The sequence below is a fragment of the Erinaceus europaeus genome, chromosome X (genome assembly GCF_950295315.1).
Source record: "Erinaceus europaeus chromosome X, mEriEur2.1, whole genome shotgun sequence".
NCBI classification, from domain to species: Eukaryota; Metazoa; Chordata; class Mammalia; order Eulipotyphla; family Erinaceidae; genus Erinaceus; species Erinaceus europaeus.
In genome coordinates, this window is record NC_080185.1 from 115,826,519 (window position 1) to 115,851,562 (window position 25,044).

General features: G+C 36.7%; 1 protein-coding gene across 6 annotated transcripts in view; it reads right to left on the reverse strand.

Moving 5' to 3' along the window:
• CNKSR2 (connector enhancer of kinase suppressor of Ras 2) overlaps positions 1 to 25,044 on the reverse strand; it is a 299,057-nt gene that overhangs the window by 36,414 nt on the left and 237,599 nt on the right. For all 6 annotated transcript variants that reach the window (XM_060182888.1, XM_016195185.2, XM_007538945.3 and 3 more), the window contains 3 exons: positions 21,003 to 21,070; positions 14,885 to 14,985; positions 11,550 to 12,096 (listed from right to left, as the gene is read on the reverse strand). In XM_060182888.1, the coding sequence (XP_060038871.1) occupies positions 11,550 to 12,096; positions 14,885 to 14,985; positions 21,003 to 21,070 (716 nt within the window). The remainder of the gene's footprint in view (positions 1 to 11,549; positions 12,097 to 14,884; positions 14,986 to 21,002; positions 21,071 to 25,044) is intronic.

The window sequence follows — 25,044 nt, forward strand, 5'->3', positions numbered from 1 at the left end:
CTAGGTGTACCACCGCCTAGCCCCATAGAATGGAATATTGCTGGAGGAACAGGAGAAGGCAAAAAAAATTAACAGAAAGAAATTTAAGTAGTTATATTTAGGTTAAAAATTAAAGTAATTGTGGGATGGCTGTATACATTGCTGTTGAGTCAGTTAAAAGTAATGTAATCACGTCTTCAAAAGCGATGTCTAGGTCACCAAAGTGGCATGGGGGGCACTAACAGGAAACAAGGTGTCCAGTTGGAGGCAACCAGGATAGAGAATTAGCTAGAGGTCATGTCAAGGTATAAAGTTAAGGTAATTATATATTCAGTTTTGAGATGAAACATCACAGATTATATTTGCTAACATAATTCCACTGTATATCTTGGATACTTACAATGTATAGGGCACTATGGTCAGAGCAAAGGTGAGGCCATAAAACTACAGAGTTGCAAGAAGTCACTGGGTTCAACTATACAATTAATTTGGGAAGCAAGTTATTTATACCCTTCCTAAGTAGTCTAAGTAATGAGCCTACTAAACTTGTAACACTAGCTATTCCATTCATCATCAAATTCTATTATTACAATGTTTCTCCTTATATGAATTTAAAATAAGCCTCTCTGAACCTTTACCTACTATGTCCTCTGGAACTTCAAAATTATATTATCCCTCTTCTACATGCCAGTTTTTCAAATACTTGCTTGGGACTTTTTCTGATTTGTTATGTTAAGGTTAAAAAAAATCTGTAGAAAATTTATCAGAGGCCAGTTTTTGTATCAGTCCAAGGAAGGAAAGGAAGGACTTTTTAATTTTCCCATGCCTGAATGACTGCACCCACCTCTCTGGTGGATTTTATTTTTCCAGGTATAGGCTGAAAGACAGAGAGAATAAGAGATACCATAGCACTGCTTCACTGCTTGTGAAGTTTCCCCTTTGAGTGGTGCTTCCATATAGTGGCCAGGGGCTTGGACCAAAGACCTTGCACATGGCAAAGTGCATTCTATAAAGAGAAAGCCATCACCCAGCCCCTACAAGGAAGAGTTAAAAAATTTTACTTACTTATTTATTTATTTATTTATTTACTTACTTACTTATTTAGACCAGAGCTCTGCTCAGCTCTGGCATATATTGGTGTGTGGGACTGAATCTAGGAAGAATGTTCATTTATTTATTGCTACCAGGGTCATCTTTGGGGCTAGTGTCTGCATGGCAAATCCAAGGCTCTTGGCAGCCATTTTTCAGAAGAAAACATTTTAACTACAATTGTGCTAAAGGAGTTCCTTGTTTTTCGGGACATTAAGCAGTGTGTCCCTAAGATATTCAAGGGAAAACTTACCTTTTTAATATATTTATTTATTATTGGATAGAGTACAAGAGAAATTGAGAGGGGAGAGAGAAAGAGAGAGAGAAATACCTGCAACACTGCTTCACCACGTGTGAAGCTTTCCCCTGCAGGTGGGGACCAGGAGCTTGAACTTGGTCCTTTGCACACTATAATGCATGCACTTAACCAGGAGTGCCATCGCATGGAACCTCCAAGGGGAAATGTAAATGACAAATTTTCAAATATCTAAAAGATATTTATTAGTTGTGAAGATGAATAAGAATATTTATGCATATTCATATAAAGCATGGAACATACTATGCCTGCTTCAATAAAAACAATCTATCTATTAAACATATTTTAAATAGGTTGTTTAGAGAGGAATAATTTTTGTATGCACACAGTAATATAAATTTAGGCTGATTTTTCATTTATTTATACAATAAAGATGGTCATCATATGTACAGAATTAATTTTTAAATGATAAACATCTTTCCTACCTCCAAGGTGGAGGCATTATCCTTCTAATTAGGCTAATAAAAGTGTATCTTGAATCTTAGAACCCATTATGTTAAATCAAGAGATGGCTGCTGAGTACATGCATAGGGTTTAAGAAGACAAAGAATGAAGTCTTGGGTTTACAGTCAGAGTTGGCAGAAGACAGATTATAGGACAGCTGCACCAATTACTATCTGTTCCTCTCTCTGGTCTGTGGCAGTCCCTGCACATTTGCATTGTTAAAGAACAAGAAGTTAACCAGCATGGGAAAAGGTGTAATGTTTAAGAGTAGTGATAATGAAGCTATGGCCCATTTTCTCTCACCAAGAACTCTAAAGGGAATGATTATAATAAGATATCCATCTCTTAAGTTTCTGACTAGATAATAAAGTAAGCCAATAACAACAGCCACCACCACAAGGAACCAATAAAGCCACGTTTGAGAAAATTATAGAGATCCTGGACAGATCTTAGGAATTAAGTCAATATAGTCTATAGATGCTTTATCTAAAGAGAAACAGCATAGTAAATGCCGGGATAGCCTGAGGGTGCTTCTTTCTGAGCTAGTGCTCTCTGGGTTGGAGAGAACTCAACTAGAGCTGATCTAGGCTGCTGCGTGGGAGAGGGATCAGGAACTCGTGCCGCACTAACTTCGCAGGAGAGACACTCTGGAACTCTCGGAGCCGGTAGTATGCCAGCTCCCCCTGGCTTCTGCTTAACCAAGCCCCGGTATGCCTATATAGGGATTGGTTTGATCCCATTCAAAGCGGTCTATTTAAGTCACTTTTACATTTACTTAAAGCACCACACTCCCTCCAGGGCATTTAGTGGTAGAATTCTCACCTGCTCCGCCCCCTCTCCTTGTCATACCCTGATTTTCACCAGTCACTTTTCTCTCCACCCTCTCTGCATCGCATTCTGTTCCCACCCTACTGGGCTAGTATATTTATAAGGACAAGATTGTTTGTAGTTTTTAGTTTAGTTTAGCTTAGCTTGGTAGAGACTGCGCTGCGTCCTGCATGAATAAAGAGATACTGCATACAGCTCAACCATGAATCCCTGGTCGTTTGTTACCCACCCGTGAAGCCAGCCCGGATAAAACAACAAGTAAATACTTCAGATTCAAAGGAATGGATTATTAATATGTAATAAAGTATAAAAGTTTGTTTAAATTGCCTAGCTTCAAATTTCCCTAAGCTACATATTTACAATATGGTATATCATACACACACACACACACACACACACATACACACACACACACACACACACACACACACACACACACACGGTTGTTGGAAAAGCCATGATGCATTTTTGCATAGAAAAACAGACTTTTCTGACAACCATATTTTTGTGTGTGGTGGTAGTTGGCAATCTACTAATGCTTATTAATAAAATTCTATATTGTATTATAAAATTAGGAAGTATTTTTAATCATTAAATATAAATCTACAGTAGCATATGATGTTGGTTATATAATATGATGCCCATGCTATACTGGTCGTTAGATGCCCATGCTATACTGGTCATTAGTATTTCCTTGATGACTAAAAAGATGCTTTCTAATTTTGCAGTACAAATTGATGAAGATTTTTAGACATCTGATTTGTATTGACTGGTACAGCTGAGGAACCAGAATACATTTTCACCAATCATAATTTTTCAGGAAAAGGTTCAATCAGAAATTGCTCTAAAAGTGATTACATCTTATTCTAATCATTTTTTAAAAAATATGAGTAAATATAAGTACCTTAAAGTAAAAACAGAGTATTTTGTGCATTCTCTGCAAGAAACATTTTTATTTTATAACTTTGATACTAGGAAAATTATAGGCATGAGGTAACAAAGATGCTGTATACTTGAATTATTTGCTCTGTTTCATGTTACCAGAAAGTCCTTTCTTCTTAAATATTATTTACAAATATTTGTTGTGAGCAGACTTATGGAAGAACTAACTACAATCTTAACTTAGTACCTGGGATGTAGCTAAAAAACATAAAAAATATCTGTTCAAGGAATTAATGTGTGCTTAAATTACCTGTGGTTTGATATTTCTGATGCATAAAAATAGTGACAAGTAATAGTGTGGTTGAATCTAATTATCTTTTTTGATGAAAATAAAAGCCTGTAAACCATAGCTTATCTTACCTATATTGCAGAGGGTTGTTGTCCTTTAAGTGAAATCTCATTCTTACATGGCAAAAATTTCTGCTAGTGTGCCTGTAGTATCTACATTTCATTCTCTTATCATTTAAATCTGGATTCAGGCCAGAGAAATAGCTCATTTGGATAATGTGCTGCTTTGCCATATGTGTGACCCATGTGAGCCCGACTCCCACTGAGTTGAAGGAAGCTTCAGTGCTGTGGTTTCTCTCTGTCTCTCTAGCTCTACCTAAAAAATCTAGCTTTACTACTCATCAACACTCCTGATACTCAGGCTGCTGTGAGGCTATTTGCTATTCACTAAAGTACAATGTGTAATTTCAGCAAGTTTATAAAATGAATCAAGCTGCAGTTAGGTGACTGGTAACATTCAAGGAAGACCTGGGGCTGTGAAGTGATTTGAGCCAGTCTTCCACAGGCAGCAAATTTTATTAGGAAAAACAACCACCTAGGGATATTGGAAGATCTGGTTCCTAAAACAAACTAGTTATCACACATGCCATATTCTGTGACCTTCATTTTTGAAATGGCAATAAATCAGGAAGAGCATGTCTTCAATAATGGGGATGGTGGATATAAATAAGTTGTGATACAAAGAGCCACAATTTTAGTTATTTGCATCCTAGCTTTAGAATACCCAGCATGCAGAAGGTATGCTGAACATATGTAGTCCCATCCTTGCCTTTACTAAACAGCCTAAAATAACAATTCCACAATTTTTGATTCCTGTTTTATGTCACAAAATGGACTAAAACAATTAACTGTGCATGAGAGAGATAGCATAATGGTTACACAAACAGACTAACGCCTGAGGTGCTAAAGTCCCAGGTTCAATTCCCCCTACCAACATAAATCAGAGCTAAGCAGTGCTCTGGTAAAAACAAACAAAAAAAAGCTTTAGCTATCATAAAGCTATCATAAAAAACAAATTTGGTGACCAAAAAAGTTAACAAATAATTAATCTATTCCATAGTGCCTAGTCTGTAATGAGTCAGATATTGTTTCAGGCTCTGGCTGTACAAGAAAAGAGTAGGATCTCTGCTCCTAGGAAACTTACGTTCTGGTGAGAGGAATGGAAAACAAGCAGTGAGTAATATCTGATATCATACAATGACATAAAGCTCTGAAAAATACAAAACAGGGTGACAACAGAGATTGAATGGTAGGGAAGAGGCATCTGGATCAGACTGGGATTTTAGTAATAAGTTAACAGAGTAAATGAATCTAATCATCAACATGGGGGAAGTTTTGAACTGAGACTTGAAAGGCAAAATCTACAAATACATACATACATACATACATACATATATGTATATATATATATATATAAAATGAGGTTACTGCTATTTGGAATACAAGTGTTCTATTGACCTCTCAAATGACCAAAGTAAGAGAGAGAGAGAGAGAAAGGGAGCAAGATAAAGTGATAACAATGTGAAGTGAGGGATATTTCTATTTTAGCTAAGAGAACATGACTAACATATTATGTTGAAATATATAAGTATTTCATCATGTTGACCTAAAAACAGCTATATCTATGTGGTTCAACTCAATAGCTATAATTGAACAAAGATAGGTCATGTAGTCAGGTAAATGTTAGCCAAGTTTTCCAGGAGTAATTTACTATGTATTATTACTGTCCTCTTTGTATAAATCCAAGTCTGTAAACAAATCAAAATTACATAATTACAAAAACTGTGCAATGTTCCAGATATGGAAACTAAGTTCATTCAGCCACTACAACACTTGAACCTCATGAAATTTCAAAAGGTATGTACTGTTAGCACATGATTCATTTAAGAAGATATTGAGATCTAGAGGTGATAAGTAACTTGATCAATCATATAACTTGCAAGTGCTACAATGATAAAGCATGGGTTTGAACTGAGGAAGGTCTCCTGAGACTGTATTCCAAACTCAGGATCATTTAGTCTTCACAGGAAAGCATGCTTATTCATTTCAAAAGTGAATAACAATTTTATCTCATTTGTTAAAGTTTCAGGGATTACAAAATATGTATTCCCCTTTAGATGAATTTTAAAAGAGTGAAACACTCTTATTTGAACAAATATACTTGAAGACATGATATACATAATATTTCTTTCATGGTCTTAAAATCTAATCAAGGCTAGGGTAAACTATGTTAATTATTCCATTTCCCTTGTCAGCTAAAGGATGTGATGCGATCTTGGTCTATGAACACTGGAGCTAAATCTGGAAGGACTGAGGAAATCTCTTCCTTGGTGTTACAGAAAGGACTAAAGATTGGGCCTAGTCTTTGGATTTTTGGGTGCTACCTTTTAAGAAACTATGCTTGGAGCTTTTGGCATAACAGATAAGTAAACTGAGTGTCTCCCCTCTGGAAAGCCACAAATTTCATTTCAGAAAAGTGAATTGCCTATAAAGTAGTAACAGTCTCTAATTATTTAATCCAAACTAGGAGGGATGTATGATGAAAAGTTCAACCTAACACTAATATCAGGATTATATTTAGACTTCATAACTAAATTCAGTGTTATATATACCTACATCCTAAACAACCTTCTAAAATCAAGTAATATAGTAAAAAGAGGATATGTTTACTACTTTCTAGATTTTTTGTTTTTTCTTTATAAATTCATTACATAACAACAACAACAACAACAAACCAGTGTCCTTAGATTTCACCAAAGTTGTTCTGACTTTAATACAGATCTTTTTATTCACATTGCTTATATACTTCTCCATCTACCCCTTAGATAGGAACCATAATTCATTGTTGACAAGCATTTTCTTGTTCTAAGTATGCATAATTTATCCTGATAATAAAACAGTGAAATTACTGTAACATTTCTTCATGTTCAATATATTCCATTTTCTACCTTAACACAATTTCATATTGTGTAAATGTCTTCACCTTACACACACTTCTACCCACACATTTCCTACCTGAATGTTCTTACAAATAACATGACTTTTAGAATTCTTCAGAAAATTAATCTAGGATCCTTAACATGACTATAGAAGATTAATGTATGTTTTTTCTGTACTATACTGATAGTCACTGTCTAGCCTCTCTGCCCAAGATATTAGGCCACTGAACGGCATATTTATAAGCTGATCCTAAGTTATCCATTGTATGTAAAGGATGCTTGATTGAAAAATAACTTTAAAATGCATTTTCCTCAGCAAATCTCATTTTGCAATAAAGAAACCAGCCAGATATTCTTATGTGTATTATCCCTGCTAAGTAAAAGATTTTACCATCCAACCTTAGGAAAAGATAAACCTTGGGTTTTGCTATAGATTTCTAAGACCAAGTAATAAATGTGAGAATACTGCTAAGTTATCTTTAAAACAATGAAAAAGTGTTTTACAACTCATTAAGTATATGAAGGCATCAGGAAGACTAGTAAAGAGTAGTATTATAATTGTCAAGAGGCAGGGTTTAGGGATAAAGATTACAAAAACTTCACCTAAATGGCCTAGCACAGCAATAAAAAGAGATCTGATCTAAGCAGACTTCAAGATGCATTAACTAAGACATTATTTTGGGGTTGCCGGAAGATCATTTTTGAATGAAAGAGACGTTTACATTTTGTCCCACACTTCTGTGATTTATACTGTTAAAAGTTGCATAGATTGACATAATTTATAATTTAATTTAACTGAGGCATTATAAGGCCCACACCTCACTAAGCTTCAAAAATTTTAATTGGGATAATAGGAAATTACTTGTCTTCTCCCAAATGCCAGTGAAATAGGTCAGGATAATTAATATGCACGCTGACTTTTAGTCAAAGGAAAACAAGCCAGGTCTCATCTGTGTACTTTTAGTACTATCCATTTTAGACAAAATGAGATCAGCCTGAGAAAAATCACAGTATGACTCAGTTAAATAAATGAGTTTCAAAATAAGACAAAAGACAGTTCAACCCTGAGAACACATATTGAAGTCTGTTCTAAAGAAGGTTAAATTTATACTTCATAAATATGGCCAAATTCTACATCTATAAACTCACTTAGGTCATGAATTTAGGTACAGTTTGGTCCTTAAATTGCTTTGTAAACACATAAATGTGTTATGTAAAGTTTAGGCAAATGTAAATCACATTAAAAGGATTCGGCTGATGACACAATTATTCACCCTTCAAACAAAAGACAGGCTATATTTTTATGACTTATTTATTCTATTACTCCTGCCTATTTACCTGACACATCCTATTTTTAATTTCTTTTTTAAAAATTTTTAAAAAATTATCTTTATTTATTGGATAGAGACAGCCAGAAATCAAGAGGGAAGGGGGTGATAAAGAGGGAGAGAGACAGAGAGACACCTGCAGCCCTGCTTCACCACTTGTAAAGCTTTCCCCCTGCAGGTGGGGACTGGGGGCTCGAACCTGGGTCCTTGCACATTGTAATACATGCACTTAACCAGGTGTGCCACTACCCAGCCCCCCCCTATTTTTAATTTCTTGGAAAACTGAGAAAAATGCTTGGAGCTAGGGACATGAAACTTATTACCTCTATAAGTCTGTACTCAATAAGTACAAATTCACTTTTGTAGGTCAGATCAAATGCTGACCTTGAGTAGGAAAGTTAGTCACACATGGCTGTTGAACTTTGACTTTAATAAACATGGCTGCCTGCTGACCTGTGGGAAGCATAAAGAATGCTCCCTGTTAGACGACATGCCACAAATTTGATGAGATGACCACAGCTTCCTTCCTGCATATAACTTTTGCTCTGTTGGTATAACACTAAGCAGGCTGGATTAAATAAGCAACCTATAATACCTACTTCTAATGCCAACCTAGGGCAGTCATCAGCATGATCTCTTTTTAACTAGACCTTAAATATTATTTTAAGGGGGCCAGGTGGTGATACACCTGGTTAAGCGCATACATCAAAGTGCACAAGGATGCAGGTTCAAGCCCCTGGCTCGCATATGCAGGGGGAAAGCTTCACAAGTGGTGAAACAGGTCTGCAGGTGTCTAGCTTCTTCTCTCCCTCTCTATTCCCCCATCCTCTAATTTCTCTCTCTCTATCCAACAATAAATAAAATATATATTTTTAAAAAGATTCTTTTGAAAACACTGATTTTAGAGTAGACATTTCTCAAATGAAATGTCTATCAAATCACACACTCCTAAATATTATAAACAATAATGCATAAAAAATAGTTACAAATGAAAACATACATTCCAGTAACCAACAAGTATCTTCCAGGCAATCATGACATGCACTATTGCTCTGTAGCAGACAGTCTGAAGGAAGCTGAGACATCAAGTGGGAAGATTTATGGAAAAACATCCAGAAAGAAATAGGGAGATGAAAGATAATGCATAATCACCTTTAGTGAAACAGATCTGACTGAAATAGGATGATAGGATGAGCTACCCCACAATATTGACCTGTAAAGATAAACCATGAAATTTCAAATTCGCTTGCACACTTACTTGCGCTGTTCTGCCTTATCACAATTATTCTAACAAAAGCGAGCCCACTGAAAAAGATAAGAAGCACCAAATAACTGTTTATTTGCCTTATCTGTGAACCTGGAGGAAAACTCCACCTGCTTAGGAGTGCATCTGTGGTTAAAAATAAATCCAATCCATATTGTAGAAAATATACTAGAAGGAAAAAATAAAGCCATCTAACTAGAGAAGCCCTGTGGGTGGGCTACCAGAAAGCCTAAAAGAAGGGTGATCATAGCAGCCAGACTTCCTTTGATATCCTTGGATGTATTTTCTCCTTTCTAGTTCTCTCTTACACAGTGATCAGCAGGAACTGTTAAGTGTCTGGCTTAAATGAAAAGGACTGCGTGAATGACTTCTACCAGTAGCAATAATGAAATGTTTTCAAACTGAGGACTTGCTAGATTTCAATACAACTGAATTCAAAATGGCAGAGATTCAGTATGTTCCCTAATATGTCTCTAGAATTCTAAGTCTCACACATTTGTGTAGCACTTGGATTACAGTCAATTGAAGTTTCTAAAGTATCTTTTAATTTTAGGAAATAATAAATTTTGGAAAACAATACATTCTGGTAATCATGATAATATCTCAAATATCTTACTATACTTTCTGGAACTCCTAGAGAGCCCTAACAGAATTCCTAGATATTTCTTGAACAGATTCATTCTTTTATAGTCACTATTAAGTGTGGCTGTTGGAGGGGGTTGGCAGGTAAGAGATAGTAATTGCCTTCCTGTAGCAGTAAAATGCCTTTTATAATGCTCCTTATGGATATTAAGGCTAAAATAGAACTCAAATGGAAATGTGCCTTAACACATGAACTGCATTAAAGTTTGATGTTAGAAGTTATAATTTAACTCCCACTAAACAAAGTAGTGAAGAACCAAATTATATAAGGAGAAATAACATATTTTCTTGTTATTTATCTCCTAAGTGTTTTTCATTTTAAAAGAGCCAGGCTTGGCATCAACATACTGGTAGCCTCTGAGGTTTGAGTTGTTTTTTCAGTTGTGATGAAGAACTTACATTAGTCTATCTTATAATCAATGTCTACTATACTTGTAAAATAAAGGATTACTTATACCCTTGAAAAAGAGAAGGCTAATGTCCTAAGGGGAACAAACCAACAACTACAGTTTCATCAGCACTGGCTCAGGTCATTTGCATGAACTGACCCAGACTTCATTTTTGAATAAAGAGAAACAAATAATTTTATATTATTTTTCTACACTATTTTGGGGGATGTTTTTACATCGAGGATTTAGAATCAAACCTAGATTTTCTTTCTAATGAAAAGAAATGACTCACAACCTTTCCCTTAGACTAATGTGGATTTCTGGAATGTTGATCACATTAGTTACAAACAGATCCTTGGTGTGGCAGGCTGGATAAAGAACTTGATAGCTAGTAAACATATTCATAATGCCAACAGGACAGAGGTTACTTGACTGCCTCTCTTAAGAGTTGATTCACAAATTGAGTTTTGCAATCAACATTCTTAACAAGAGAGTAGATGCATGCTTTCAGCAAATCAGTTTCTAGAAACAAATTTGGCTATTAGGGGCAGACAGAAATAATATGTGAAACTACTTCTTGGAAAAACTCTTTTGGATTTTTCCTTTAAGATTTTTAGCAGTGACAAGGGAAGTTATATATGAATGTGTTGTTTCTATATACTCACTTGCTTATTCAACCAACAAAGTTCTGCTAGCACATTGTTTGAAACATTTATAGTTTCTTAACCCAAATTCAGGGAGCAATGACTGTGGACCAAAGGGATGATGCATGTAGGTAAGAAAAAAAAATGGATAAGAGGAGGAAGAAAAACAAATGATTACCAATAACCTTAAAAGACAAATGGGTAGCTGGGAAAAATCTGCTCTTGCCGAAGATATCCTGTGACATTCATGACAATTACCTCCAAGTTACTGAATTCCCCCAAGTTAGTAAATTTTTCAAATTTCAAGTAGGACACCAAGGGACACCTAACTGCCTATGCAGCAAGACTGTTACTTTAAGAAAAAAAAGGAAACAAAATACTATTATCTTAAAAGAAGTTTGGAAATGTTAAAAGAGTTTTGTGGATATGCACTAAGAATCTCCATCAACATACTTACTTTTATCTCCTATGTTTTCCCCTGCTGCCTCCCCTTCCTCCTCCTCCTCCTCTTCCTCTTCCTCCACCTCTGTGGGCTGCACATCATCCTGTGGGTCACAGGCACTAACGGGCGCATTCAGACAGCAGTGGTTGAACCCGCTATCTCGAGGGAGAGTGAAACTTCGGGGTTTGCCCCCATTTCCATTGAGCACTTGCATCCTCTCGCTCTCAGCTAAGGGGTAGGGCCCATAGTGATCCTGCAGGTGGCACTTTTGAGTGGGCAGGGTGGACTGCCGCCTGTGCTCTGGGGAGATGGCAGCTGAGTCGGAGAAGACCGAATCCTCCAGGGGCAGAGTCTGAAGATAGTGTAACCCAGAGCTGGTCAGGGGTGTCTCGATTAGATCTTGCCAGGAGCGGCGCTGGCTGGCAGTCTTGCGAATAGGAGACACCACACTGCTTCCTGTCACTTCCTGACGAAACTCCTCGTGGGAGGACTGGGATTGAGAGGTCTCCGTGGAGGAGAGTCGGCTGTGTTTGGCTTCCACATAAGGACTGGCACAGCTCATCTGTGGAAAGAACCTCTGGTCATTTGTCCGCAGAAACAAGCACCCACTGCTACCATCAAGGAGCACATTCTATTTACACCAGGCAGTGCTTACTATCAAGTTAAGGTCGGCCAAAGGTTTACAGATTATCTCAAATTTAGGTTCTAGATCATAATGTAAGAGGTTGAGCTATGAATGTACTGGGATACGGCGATAATGGCTTCTTGAGAAAATCTGACACGTTAATGCAAAGTTCCACAACAATGAAGATACAAGAACATGTGAGTGCTTATATGAGAAATATTTAGCAACTGGAAGCATTCCAGTAGCTTTAAATTGCTATATATTCATAATACAGATGAATCACTGGCAAATATTTTTATATTATGGTTATATTATATTATGCAGTTTGGGATGAGGGCAAGATGAGAAGCTTTGGGCTGTTTTAATGAAGTGCCTATAATTGGACAGAAACTTTCCTCTTCTACATAGATGAATGTCTGTTACTCAGAGTGCCATAGAAAAAAACATAAAAAATTTTAATTAGAGGGTGGGGGTAGATAGCATAATGATTATGCAAGGAGTCACTCATGCCTGAGGCTTTAAAGTCCCAGGTTCAATCCCCCACACCACCATAAGCCAGAGTTAAAAAAACAGAGATTTAGTAATGACTTACAGTATTATAATATTACAGGGGTATAGTTCCACATAGCACCCACCAAAATTCCTTGCCCCTCAACCCCCATGGTAATGTTCTTATCAATTTTGTGTCACTTTATCAGGATGAGGTTACATCCTGTGGGGATGAGCCTTTACCCTGAGCACAGGCACTTCAGGGTATATAAACAAAAATGCCAAGCAGAAAAAATTTGTCAGTTATTAGAAATTTGGAAACATATGTTACAGCATAAAGCACTATCAAGAAAAGGACTGAATCAAGTGGACACTGACAGACTTGCAGGAGCCTCTACTTTAACAAGCCTTACTCTGGGTTACTGGCTCAGGAGGAGTCAGATCAGTTCTGTGTGATTATGGTGCATGTAGCTGAGGTGGCTCTGGTGAAGGTATATGCAGACCTTCTGGGTAAAGGAGGAGTTACATGGAATTTCCTGTGGGCAGTAGTATATTTTCCCACATTATAACAATGTGAACAGTTTCCCTAAAAAAATTCAGAAGCTTCCATGATTAAAGAGCTAACTGGTGAAATTGAGATTTCTCTTTCTTCCTCTCCAGTAAATATTTTAATGGAATTACTTAGACCAGACCATGGTGTTTTAGGTAAAAATAAAATGTGGCAAGCTATATTTTGTCAATGAGTTCACTATTTCATCCCTTTAGCTCATTTCCACACTCTGTTGCACTAGGTAAATGACAGCATTTATTAAAGAAATTTATATACAGATGAGAAAAATTACATATTTTTCCTGCTTTCTCCTGCTCTTCTTTGGTAAGAGAAATTGTCATCAAACATTTTTTTTTTAATTTAAAAAGTGCCTTTGCTTTCAGTTATTAGTCCAGTGTCCACTCATTTATTTCAGTAATATTTATTATGTCCTTAGTAGATAATGAATGCGTCAGTGCAGTATTAGGCCATAGGGATATGGAGATGAATAGAACAGGATCTCTGTCCTAAAAAACATTTTCAGTGCAGTCCAGTGAGCTGTCTTCTATTCCAAATATTCTGATTTATACTGTGTGGATTGTATCTGACCATCTGCCTTTCTAAAATGTTCCAGAGGTGGTTCTTATGTTAAGAAGTGGCCCAGAATTATATCAGCATCTTACACAGCACCTTTCTTATTGAACAACTCCTGGAGTGAAAGGGAGGTAGATTGAGGTGGAATAATTTTTTTTTTAAATCTCCCCTAAACCCAGCTTCCATTTCCTAAGGAAAATCAGTGCCAAGATTGGCAGAACTGACTCTCATGGTATCATGACCATGCAACACAATGTTTAAACTGGAACACTACTGAGCCACATGGAAATTCTGATGGAAAATGGGCTCAAAGTGAGATAGTCATGAATGAACCAGGACAGCTGTCTGTCTTATTAGAGGATTAAAGTCCAGCCTATATGCTGAACAATTCATATTGTTCACACAGCCCTACAAAGTCTGGAGAATCACATACACATACACTAAAGCAGACCCTATGCATGCCAAGAACTACATGCCAAAAACATGTTTCATACAGAAAATACTGATTTTGGGGACGGGTGGTGGTGCACCTGGTTGAGTGCACACATTACAGTATGCAAGGGCCTGGGTTCAAGTCCCCAGTCCCCACCTGCAGGGGGAAAGCTTTGCGAGTGGTGAAGCAGGGCTACAGTTCTCTCTCTCTCTCTCTCTCTCTCTCTGTCTGTCTCTCTCTCTCCCTCCCTCCCTATCACCACTTCCCTCCTGATGTTTGGCTATCTCTATCCAATAAATAAAGATTGAAAAATAATGATTTTCATTAGTTGCTTCTAAAGGGCACAAAAATTAACTTTATTAGTATAGGACAGAGAGAGGGTCAATTGCTGTATTTTTCCCAAGACAAATCTTTTTTGTCAATGTTAGTATTTCCTGAAGGCTACTCCGACAAATATTGTATTTTCCTAACAGAAAAGGTTAGATAAATAGACTTTGTATATTAATTTTTTTCCCTTAATCCTTTTAGAATAGCTATTTATTTTTCCCCTAAGACACCAGAGGTCGGATATGCAATGCTTACTAAATAATTCTTTTATAATATATAAAATGTTGCTTCAGGTCTAAGAATCTGACCTATATTAGGTATACTCCTTGTATACTACAAGCTTGTTGACTTACAGAAGGAGGCCGTGGATATGTATCATAAGGAGGTGGCGGGCTGTCCTGTTTGGGTGTTGATGGAGTATCTGCTTCTTCCTTGTCACTCTCACTCCAATAATCTGAAAAACCACAGATATGGATACATCAACATCCTAGTCAATACTTCTAAGCCATGTTTTCATGAACATACACCACCAACTAATAAAATGCAGAGCCTACCCATATATCCTGTTCCCTAGTCCTACTTATCCGAGTCCCACCAACTTTTATTTTCCTCTGAGTGTTAAGGAGGAAGGAAGAATACAACCATCTAATTCCAACAAGCAATTAATTGTACATAGTCACAACTTTAGGGAATTATGAAAAAGACAGTGGAAAAAACAAATCAAGTTCAAGGTGTTTTAGATTCCGACCAGATTACTCTGAAATTTCAATTAATGAAATATATCATACGGTGTCTCTTAAAGGTACATCATTTTGTTCTAAGGATGACTACTCAGAAGCTATACCTACACTTCTGTGGCTTTCTATAAACAGCTCAAAAATAATGTTCTCAAATTCCTTCTCTGTATTCAATTTACTGGTTATCTAATAATCACTCTTTCCAGAGCCACAATGACATGAATCTAACACCTTACTCCCACCTCTACTTGGAAACATATGGAAAAACCTGATTCTTGCCAAATGCAAAAGGGCAAATCTGTTGATGTGGGCTGCAAGTACTAAACTTCCACAGCTACTTAAAAGGGTAGAAAGTGTAAGCTGCTAGACAAAGTGACTTGGCAGGCTTCAGGCAAAAAGGAAGGGGAAACTCTTGAAACATAGATTACTTAAATAAGTAAAACACAACAGAAAGATCAGTTATCAGAATCTGTTCCATCAATATCTCAACCACCTTGTGATTACTTGGCTCTCTCTCTCTCTCTCTCTCTCTCTTACTGGGTTAAACCTTGATGTGTTTTACAAGGCAACACTGAGAAGTATTCACATGAATTTCAGGTAATGAAAGAAAAGGTAAAAGGTATCTTATTTTTATGAAAATCTAAATTGCAAAAGAACCATCACAAGGTTTAACTAATATTCTTATTTAGATTAAAATTACAGTATCTATTTTTACAGAAACCTCTCTTCATTCATGAATTCCCATAATGAAATATTTCCGTTTGGTGCTGACTTAGATTAATAAGTACAGCTGGGCTGGGGTAGATAGCATAATGGTTATGCAAAGAGATTCTCAAGCCTGAGGCTCCAAAGCCCCAGGTTCAATCCCCTGTACCACCATAAGCCAGAGCTGAGCAGTGCTCTGGTTAAAAATAAATAAATAAATAAATAAATACAGCTAACACTTGTCACTTACTATAAACTGAATAGGCAAATAGAACTACTAGAAACTGTCTTGTCCCAAAGCTTGAGGGCTAAGTCACCGGGACTTTTGCATGGCATAACATGAGAGTTGAGTGTGACATATATTCATGACCCTTTACCTGCTCTCTTTCTGTTGCTCTATATACCTTTTATTAGTATGAAAAGAATTCTTTGGCAATGCAGATTGTGAATAATACTAATTTTCTATTATATTCAGGCTTCAAAATACAAGGACTCTGATAAATTTCTATTTCTACTTTATTTCCTTTGAGTAAAAAAGATTAAAAGACTACTTAATGTGAATTTGAAGTCTATGTTTCACATTGAATCATGCTGCTTACATCACCATGCTAAAGTCCTCCTCGCCCTCAAATATGAACTGATAGAATTGCTCAGACATGGACCCAGGAAACACTGGTGGGAAAAGCATGAGCTGTGTAGCTGGCAGAGGAGGCTCAATCCTAGGCTGTACCCCTTACCACTTTAGTATTCTTGTAATGGTTATTTAACTGAAATCTGTTTTGTGATCTGCACAAAGGGGCTAGCAAGCACTTTTCAGAGCTATAGATAGTGGGGGTACTGAGAAGGTAATCTATATTCAAGTGCCTTCTAGCAAATACCAGGACACCTGAGCTTCTTGGGAGTCTGTGTAGGTAGCATCCCAGGGTACTCTCAACTGGACCTTAGAAAAGAGAAATGGCAGGTGCTTGTCTTCTTAGACTTCAGTGTTTGCCTGTGGCAAGTTGCAGTAATGAGAGGTGAATTATGGAGCTGTGGGGTGTGGGGTGGGGAGTTTTGTGGGGTACTGAAGTACTGTTGGGAAGTCAGTGCCAGAGAGAGCCCAAGCATATCCAAATCAACCCCAAGCAGTCAGCTTGCCAAGATCATTCAGCTCTTATCCTTTCCACAAACCATGGCATGTAGGTTAATTCCCTCCTTCATGTTTGCACTGATACTTTGAGGTTTCAAGGAGTCAGCACCTCAAGTGGTCCTTATTAGTACACTGATAGAGAGAGAACCATTTCATTAAGATCTCTATAGCTATGACCTTAAGGGATAGATTCGGGAGAGTTTCTATTTTTCTCTACCCATCTGTTTTAGGAAGACTTTAGCTTGTTATTTTATGTAATTCTTAATTTACTCGAATGCATCAACAGTCTAAAGTTTTCTTGGGCTGCCTAAGAAAAGACTGAAATATCACTTTGCAAATCACTTTATTTCTCACACAAAACTGTGCCTCTTCGAGATAGCAATGCCGAAGAAGAGACTACATAAAGAACTAAGTCAGGCTTTTTTATGTGAAAAATTACAGTCACACTGCTGCTCAGAGGCTAAAACTCATCTGATTTTATTCTAAGAGGAAATTAATTTATTAGTTCTTAGCTCTTTCTATAGCACAAAACAACTATTCTAGTGATATTCAATTTTATAACTAAGCATGAATAAGCAGTGTCATCGCTAGAAATTGAAAATTGTCATTTCTCATGTTGATACAAAATAATTTGAAAAAAATGGCTTTTCATCTAGAACTGTCAAAGAACTAAACTATATTTGATTTTTACATGGTTAAAGTTTTGAGAAAAACTTTATCTGATTGAAGATGATATGTCATGAATGTCTGGGGTTAAGTCGAACAAAACAGAAGAATGATTAACATATATTTAGCCAAACTGTGATCGTGGCAGATTTTAGTGTAACTTCATTTTCTCTAAGTAAAGCAAGAAAGATACAAGTAAACAAAGAGAACCTTACACACTATACATTTCTGTTGTTAAAGACAGCAATTCAGTAGACTTTATGTCAAAGAGTCATTTCCATGTTACACTGGGGGTACTTAAACAGAAAGAGTGTTTGGATCTTTGCAAATCTTTGTGAAATATTTTTAATCCTCCAAGAGTTGGGATTTGTATGAAGTTTAACTTCAGTACTGGGAGTGCAAATCCAGAGATAACAGATAACACTACTGAATTGTGGAGTAGACATATGTATGCAGCCATTTCCTGTATTAAGATACTCTGAGATCCAATCATGTAGAAGGTAGGCTACGGAAGAAGGGCAAACGCTAGAAGAAGAAGAAGGTAGGCTGAGTATTAAATTTCTGGACTATGTTAAAGTGCCTAAGGAACAAGTGCTCTGTGGAAATGCAAATTATTTCAGAGGCCAGCTGCATTATTTAGTAAGAGAAACTTGAATTTTAACTATTAGCTTGTCCTTTAGGTACACTGCCCAGTTTCTGAATTTATGTTTTGTTAAAAATCAGACATTCACATTTAAAGAATAATTTAAAACACTTTAAAGATATTTGACAAGAAGGCTGGTATTTATTTTTATTTTTTTTTAATTTATTTATTTCCTTTTTTGTTGCCCTTGTTTTATTGTTGTAGTTATTATTGATGTCATTGTTGTTGGATAGGACAGAGAGAAATGGAGAGAGGAGGGGAAGACAGAGAAGGGGAGAGAAAGATAGACATCTGCAGATCTGCTTCACCGCTTGTGAAGCTACTCCCCTGCTGGTGGGGTGCCGGGGGCTCAAACCGGGATCCTTACTCCAGTCTTTATGCTTTGCGCCACGTACGCTTAACCCACTGCGCTACCGCCCGACTCCCCAAGGCTAGTATATGTATATACGTATATATATATATATATATATACGTATATACATATATATACATATATATATATATACGTGTATATACATATATATATACGTATATATATACTCCTAACCACAGATTTAGTTCTTTAAAGTAAAGCATGAAATAAACCCTTAAAATGAAGAAGTATGGTTTAATAACTGGCTTTACACTTCATAATCTGGGCAGGAATTTCAGGGAGATAGCCTCCATGATATCTGTGGAGAGCACCCAAGCTACTTCTACTTCCAGAAATGTTTTATTTGGTTACTTCATGGATCCACACCCTTCTCATCTGTGAGAAGCAGTTCAGCCTGTCCCATTCTCTTATTGGAATCTCCTAACCTCTGGGTTATGGAGATTGGGTGGCAGGAATTGTGTGGAGTTGTACCCCCCCATCCTATGATTTTGTTAATGTCTCCTTTCTTAAATAATAATAATAATAATAGAATCTCCTAACCTCAATCCCCATGACACTTGATTTGTATGTTCTTGCGTTTCATTTTTTGTATTGTACTAAGAGTATGTTTTCTCTTAGAATGCAATGATATTTCAGGGATTGGCACCTAGTTTATCTTAACATGACAACAGTACTAGTTGAAGACTTAAAAAGAAACAGTTAATATTAAATTTTTTTCCCTATCTAATGACTTTACTTCTGGCTCAACACTTCTTTAGCAAGTTATTTCCTCATTAATTCTGCCTCTTTTTTCAGGATTTTTGTTGTTGTTAAATTTTGAATCTACTTAACAAAGTTTTTTTAAATCAGTTGCATGCTGTGCAAAAATGAGTACTCATTTCTTTATGTTGCTTGATAATATTTCTTAAGCAACTTCAAGTATGAATTTTTGAGTTTCTCAACATGATGTGAAGTAAACATTGGCAGGAACCAGGTTTTGCTATTTCTTTGAGATCTTCCTGCCCTACTTTCTTGTCCTGCAGTTTGCCCCACTTGCCCACCTACTAATCCCTAACCCCAAGGGTTTAAACCAGAGGACAATAAACTAGGACTTATAGCCCAAATGAGGCTACTTATTTTTATATAACCCATGTGTCAAGAATAGTTTTCTACATTTTAAATAGTTAAAAAGTATCAAAAGAATATGTGACATATGGGAAATGATATGAGATTCAGTCAAAGCGTCCATACCTAAAAAGCTTTATGGCACCCAGTCACACCTGCTTCTGTGTCTAGGGCTGCTTTCATATAACAGAAGAGCTGAGTAGCTGTGACAGTGACCTTATGGTACACAGAGTCTATAATCTTTGCTATTTGGTTCTTTACAGAAAGTCTGTGGATTCCTGTCCCAAACATTTGCTGAAAAGTTTGTTTTTGGGGTCTAGTTATCTGCTTTAAGTCTGTCTAAACTTTAGTTTTTAGAATCTAAAGAAGTTTTGGCTAAACTTCTGTTTAAGGAGAAACAGATTTTAGAATATCTACATCAATAAACAGGTTATAACTTCACCAGAGACACAACTAGAAGGATGCTTATATGTGTGCGCCAGTCTGAAGGATTCTTTTGGCTTTAGGACATAAAAAACAAAACAAAAATAAAAACACTATGTTTCTAAGGGATATAAAACACACTTTGCTCTTTGGGAACTCTGAACCCACTTCAGAATGATGACTAGAACTTTTGTTAAGATTTCAATTTTGCATAACATTGTGTTCCATAAATCTGAGGTCAATATCAAGATATGTTTCATTGGATCAGAGAGACATGGCTACAGAGTGGAAGAGCATAACTAAATGAGATAATTATGGAATAAAGGGTCATTCATCTGAATTCTTTACATAAAAGGTCACTTTAATGTTTATGAAAACGCAAAATAGAATTAAAACACTAAGAAGGATCTAGGCTTGGGTCTAAAGACAATGTGGATTTAATTTTTACGTTTTTTTTCCCTTGAGAGAAAGCAATGAATAGGTGAGAAATCCACATTAGACACTTTGAAAAAATTTATTCATTACCTGTTTAATTGATTAAAATTATCTATAATATGCTATATATTTATAGTACCTAGGAGAGAAATAACCACAAACTGACACACATATTTTCTCTCAAATGAAAGCAGTGAATAATCACATAGGCTACCAGCTAGGAAACAAACTGTAAAAATAGAAGGCATTCCTTTACCTTGTTCTTGCTTAATCCTTTCTCTTTCTGCATATCCTGCAGTCAGCATGTTGATTCTGTTAAGCCATCTGAAAAAAAACCAAAATAAAAAAAAAAACATTTCAACTTAATTTCTTATTAGAAATATTTCAGATGTCTAAGATTATATAGAGTAATAGTACCTCAAAATTATGTTTTTTGCTACTCCTGACATATGCAGTCTTCACTGAACTATAATTAGTGGTGGTATAAATGGCTTCCATAACAAGGATACTATTTCAGTAGAAAAGTCTTTGGAAAATCTGTTTATGTCTGCAATTTGAAGAGTTTTAGATAACCACATTTCTACTGACTTTGTTATTCAAATACTTCATTTGTGCATTTTAAGAGTGAATACTCCTTTAGGGGTATTTAAAGAAACACCTAATTATCACTGTGTGTTGATGTGTCTGTTTCTTAAAAATATTTATTTTTATGAGTGGGGAGGAGGGAGGGAAAGAGAAGTAGAGATAAGGGGGGGATGGAAGAGATGGGGGCAGGCTGACCAGAGTGCTGCTCAGCTTTGGCATGTGGTAGTGCCAGGGATGGATTCCTGGCCTCCGGGGTCTCAGACATGCAAGCCCTGTGCACTAAGGCATCTCTGCAGCCCTACTTTTGATATATTTAAACATTATCAAGTATATTTTATCCTTATAAGGGAAAGAACTTGTTTATCAAAATAAGTCTAACTATGAAATATTAGGTTTGCTGAAGCTCATTTCAGTTTAGAAATCTGAAGGGAAACACTTTTCTGGAGTACTTCAGAAATCTGTCTCTAAATAAGAGTTATTAGATTTCCTGAGGACACCATGAGCATAAACATTTCAATTTCTGTTCACATTCTGAAATTTTACTTCTATGGACAAGAGCAAGGTAAACAAAAAAAAGGTTCTTTCCTCTTTTAGCTGTGCTTATTTCAATCTCTAATACTTGGCCCACTGGTTTTCTCTTTGTGCTCATTATTCTAGTTGTTCACACTATATCAAGTTATCAAATCACAAAACCTTTATTCATTTTGTTAATTTATTTTTAGTACTATAGTAATGACTTGAATGATTATAGGATGATAGGGTTAGAGTTCCATACTATTCCCACCAAAGCTCAAATCAGAAGTTTTAAACCCATCAATTTTCCATTGGTCAATCCCATGCTCAAGTAAGAAATAAAGAGAGAACAAATTTCCCAAACTAGCTTGAGAAAGACATCATTAGTTTAGTTAATGTCTGATTTTTTTGGTAAGAAAAAAAATTTGAAACATTTCTTCTAAGAGACTATCTCCCCTATCAAATGAAAGATGGCATTTTATTTTTTCAATGTCAGTATCGTTTTTATTAGGGAATGTTGATTTACATAATTGATGTTATCACAAGGGTTTCTGCAATGTGGGCTGGGGAGATAGTTCAGCATTAGGCCATTCATGTTTGATGCTCTAGGTATCCCAGGTTCAATCCCTGGGACTATCATATGCAGAGCTGAATGGTGCTCTGGTCTTTCATTCTATTTCATAAACAATCAGTCCAATTCAGCAACATGGTATATATATTCTAGAACATTATAAACATTCAGTTTCATGATAAATAACATTAAAAATAAAAATTAAAAAATAAATAATTACAAAAAAATGACTCTAGCAGGGACCCAGCAGTGGTACACCTGGTAGAGTACACATATTACCATGAACAAGGACATGGGTTCAAACTCCCTGTTCCCACCTGTGAGGTGGCGGGGGTGGTGTGTGGGGGGCAGGGAGTGGGTTAGAAGCAGGGCTGCAGCCTGTTTTATCTCTCTCTTTGATTTCTCTCTGTCTCTTTTGTTTAACAAAAGAAAGAAAAAAGAGGGAAGAGGAAGCCCCAGCTATAACTCTGATGGCAAAAATAATAATTAATAAAAGGTCAAAATTAAATCCAGTCTACAGTCATTTGTAATCAGAGGGTTTGATTTTGTACTACAAGGCAAATCTTAGCACTCATGGGAAAGACTGACCTAGTGAGTTTTTTTTCTTTGTGGCTAAAATGATAATACCAGTAAGGTATATGCATTTTAAGTTAGTACTTAATTTTAAGTTAGTACCTTATACTACTTTAAAACATCACTGAAGTATCCTGAGAAGTTTAAAGAATAGAAAAACTTTATGAGCTTAATAAGTAACTAGAAATGACCTTTCCTAATTTTTCATTCTTTTTTTAAAAAGTTATTTATTTGATTAAGACTGTCAGAAATTGAGATGGAAGGAATAGACAGAGAAAAAGGGACAGAGACACCTGCAGCACTGTTTCCACTCGCAAAGCTTTCCCTCTGCAGGTGGGGACCGAGGGCTTGAACCTAGGTCCTTGTGCATTGTAATGTGTGTTTAACCAGGACCACCACCACCCTTTTCCTAATTTTTCAATTCAACATTTGTTGAAATCCACAATCAAACTTAACAGCTACTGTAGGCTGAACAATTAGCTATGGGGGGAGGGTAGAAGTGAAGGGGATATAATTCTTGCCTTCATTGAGCTCTGAGAATGTTAAGTTTCATAAAACAATTGACAAAGTAGACTCCTTTCACAAAGAAAAGTCTGTACAATAATAAAAATTTTTAGAAAGTCTGTGAATAAACTCAGTGAACTATACCTACTCACAAAAGGCCAAACACTACGCAATGTTAACACTACACATGAAGAACCTTGTTCTTAAGGCCTCAGAAGATACTGACCAATACATTTGCTTAGTTATGATGTTTGGCACTCTGTTTCTATACAGTGTAATGAAAAGCACTAGAAATATTTGTTGTTGATTGGGGAGGCAGCTCAGCAGTAGGGAATTTGCCATGTTTGTGACCCTAGATTTGATCCTTGGCACATCTGGTCCTTCTCTTGTAAAAATGGTTTAATTTGTTGTTGGATGGTGGTACACATGATAGAGCATATATATTATTATGCATGAGGACCCGGATTCAAGCCCTGGGTCCACATATGCAGGGACTTTGCTTCACAAGTAGTGGAGCAGTGCTGCAGGTACCTCTTTTTCCATCTCTTTCTTTAATTTTCTGTATCACAAGAAAAAGAAACCAAAAAGCTCACCAGGAGTGGTGGAGTTGTCATTGCAGCCACTGAGCTCCAGAAATAATCTTGGTAGCAAAAAAGTTTTCATTATAAAAAGAGAGGCCAGGGGCCAGGTGGTGGTGCACCTGGTTGAGTGCACATGTTACAATGTGCAAGGACCTGGGTTCGGACCCCCAGTCCCCACCTGCAGGGGGAAAGCTTCACAAGTGGTGAAGCAGTGCTGCAGGTGTCTCTCACCCTCCCTATCCCTCCCTTCCCTCTTGATTTCTGTCTCTAGCCAATAAATAAATAAAGATAACAAAATAAAAATAGAGAGGCCAACGTCCAGCAGAGAAGCAATTACAGAAGCTAGACCTCCAACCTTCTGCACCCCATAAAGATCTTTGGTCCCTACCCCCTGAAGGATAAAGAATAGGGAACCTTGCAATGGAGGGGAGGGGATACGGAACTCTGGTGGTGGAATTGAATGGCATTATACCCCACTTATACCATATTCTTGTCAATAATTAATAAGTAATGAAAAAAATACGAAAAAATACTATGAGCAAGGTGGGGCTGGGTAGTGGTGAACCCAGTTGAGCACACACATTACCATGAGCAAGGATCCAGATTGCAGTTCTGCTCCCCACCTGCAGGGGTGACACTTCACGAGTGGTAAAACAGACCTGCAGGTGTCTCTCTTTCTCTCCTTCTCTATCTCAACCACCCCTCTTCAATTTCTCTTTGTCCTAGCGAATGAAATGGAGGGGAGGAGAGAAAAGGAAGAAAAACAAACAAAAATCCACCAGGAGCAGTGGATTCTTAGTGTCAGCACCAAGCCCCAGTGGCAATAAAAGAGAGAGAAGGAGAGAAAGAGAAATATATATTGAGACTACTGAGAGCCCATGAGTGTTAGCACTATTTTAGGCACTTAGGATACAGAGATAACACAAAATGCCTTCATGATGCCTAATTTTAGTGAGGTAGACAGACAATAA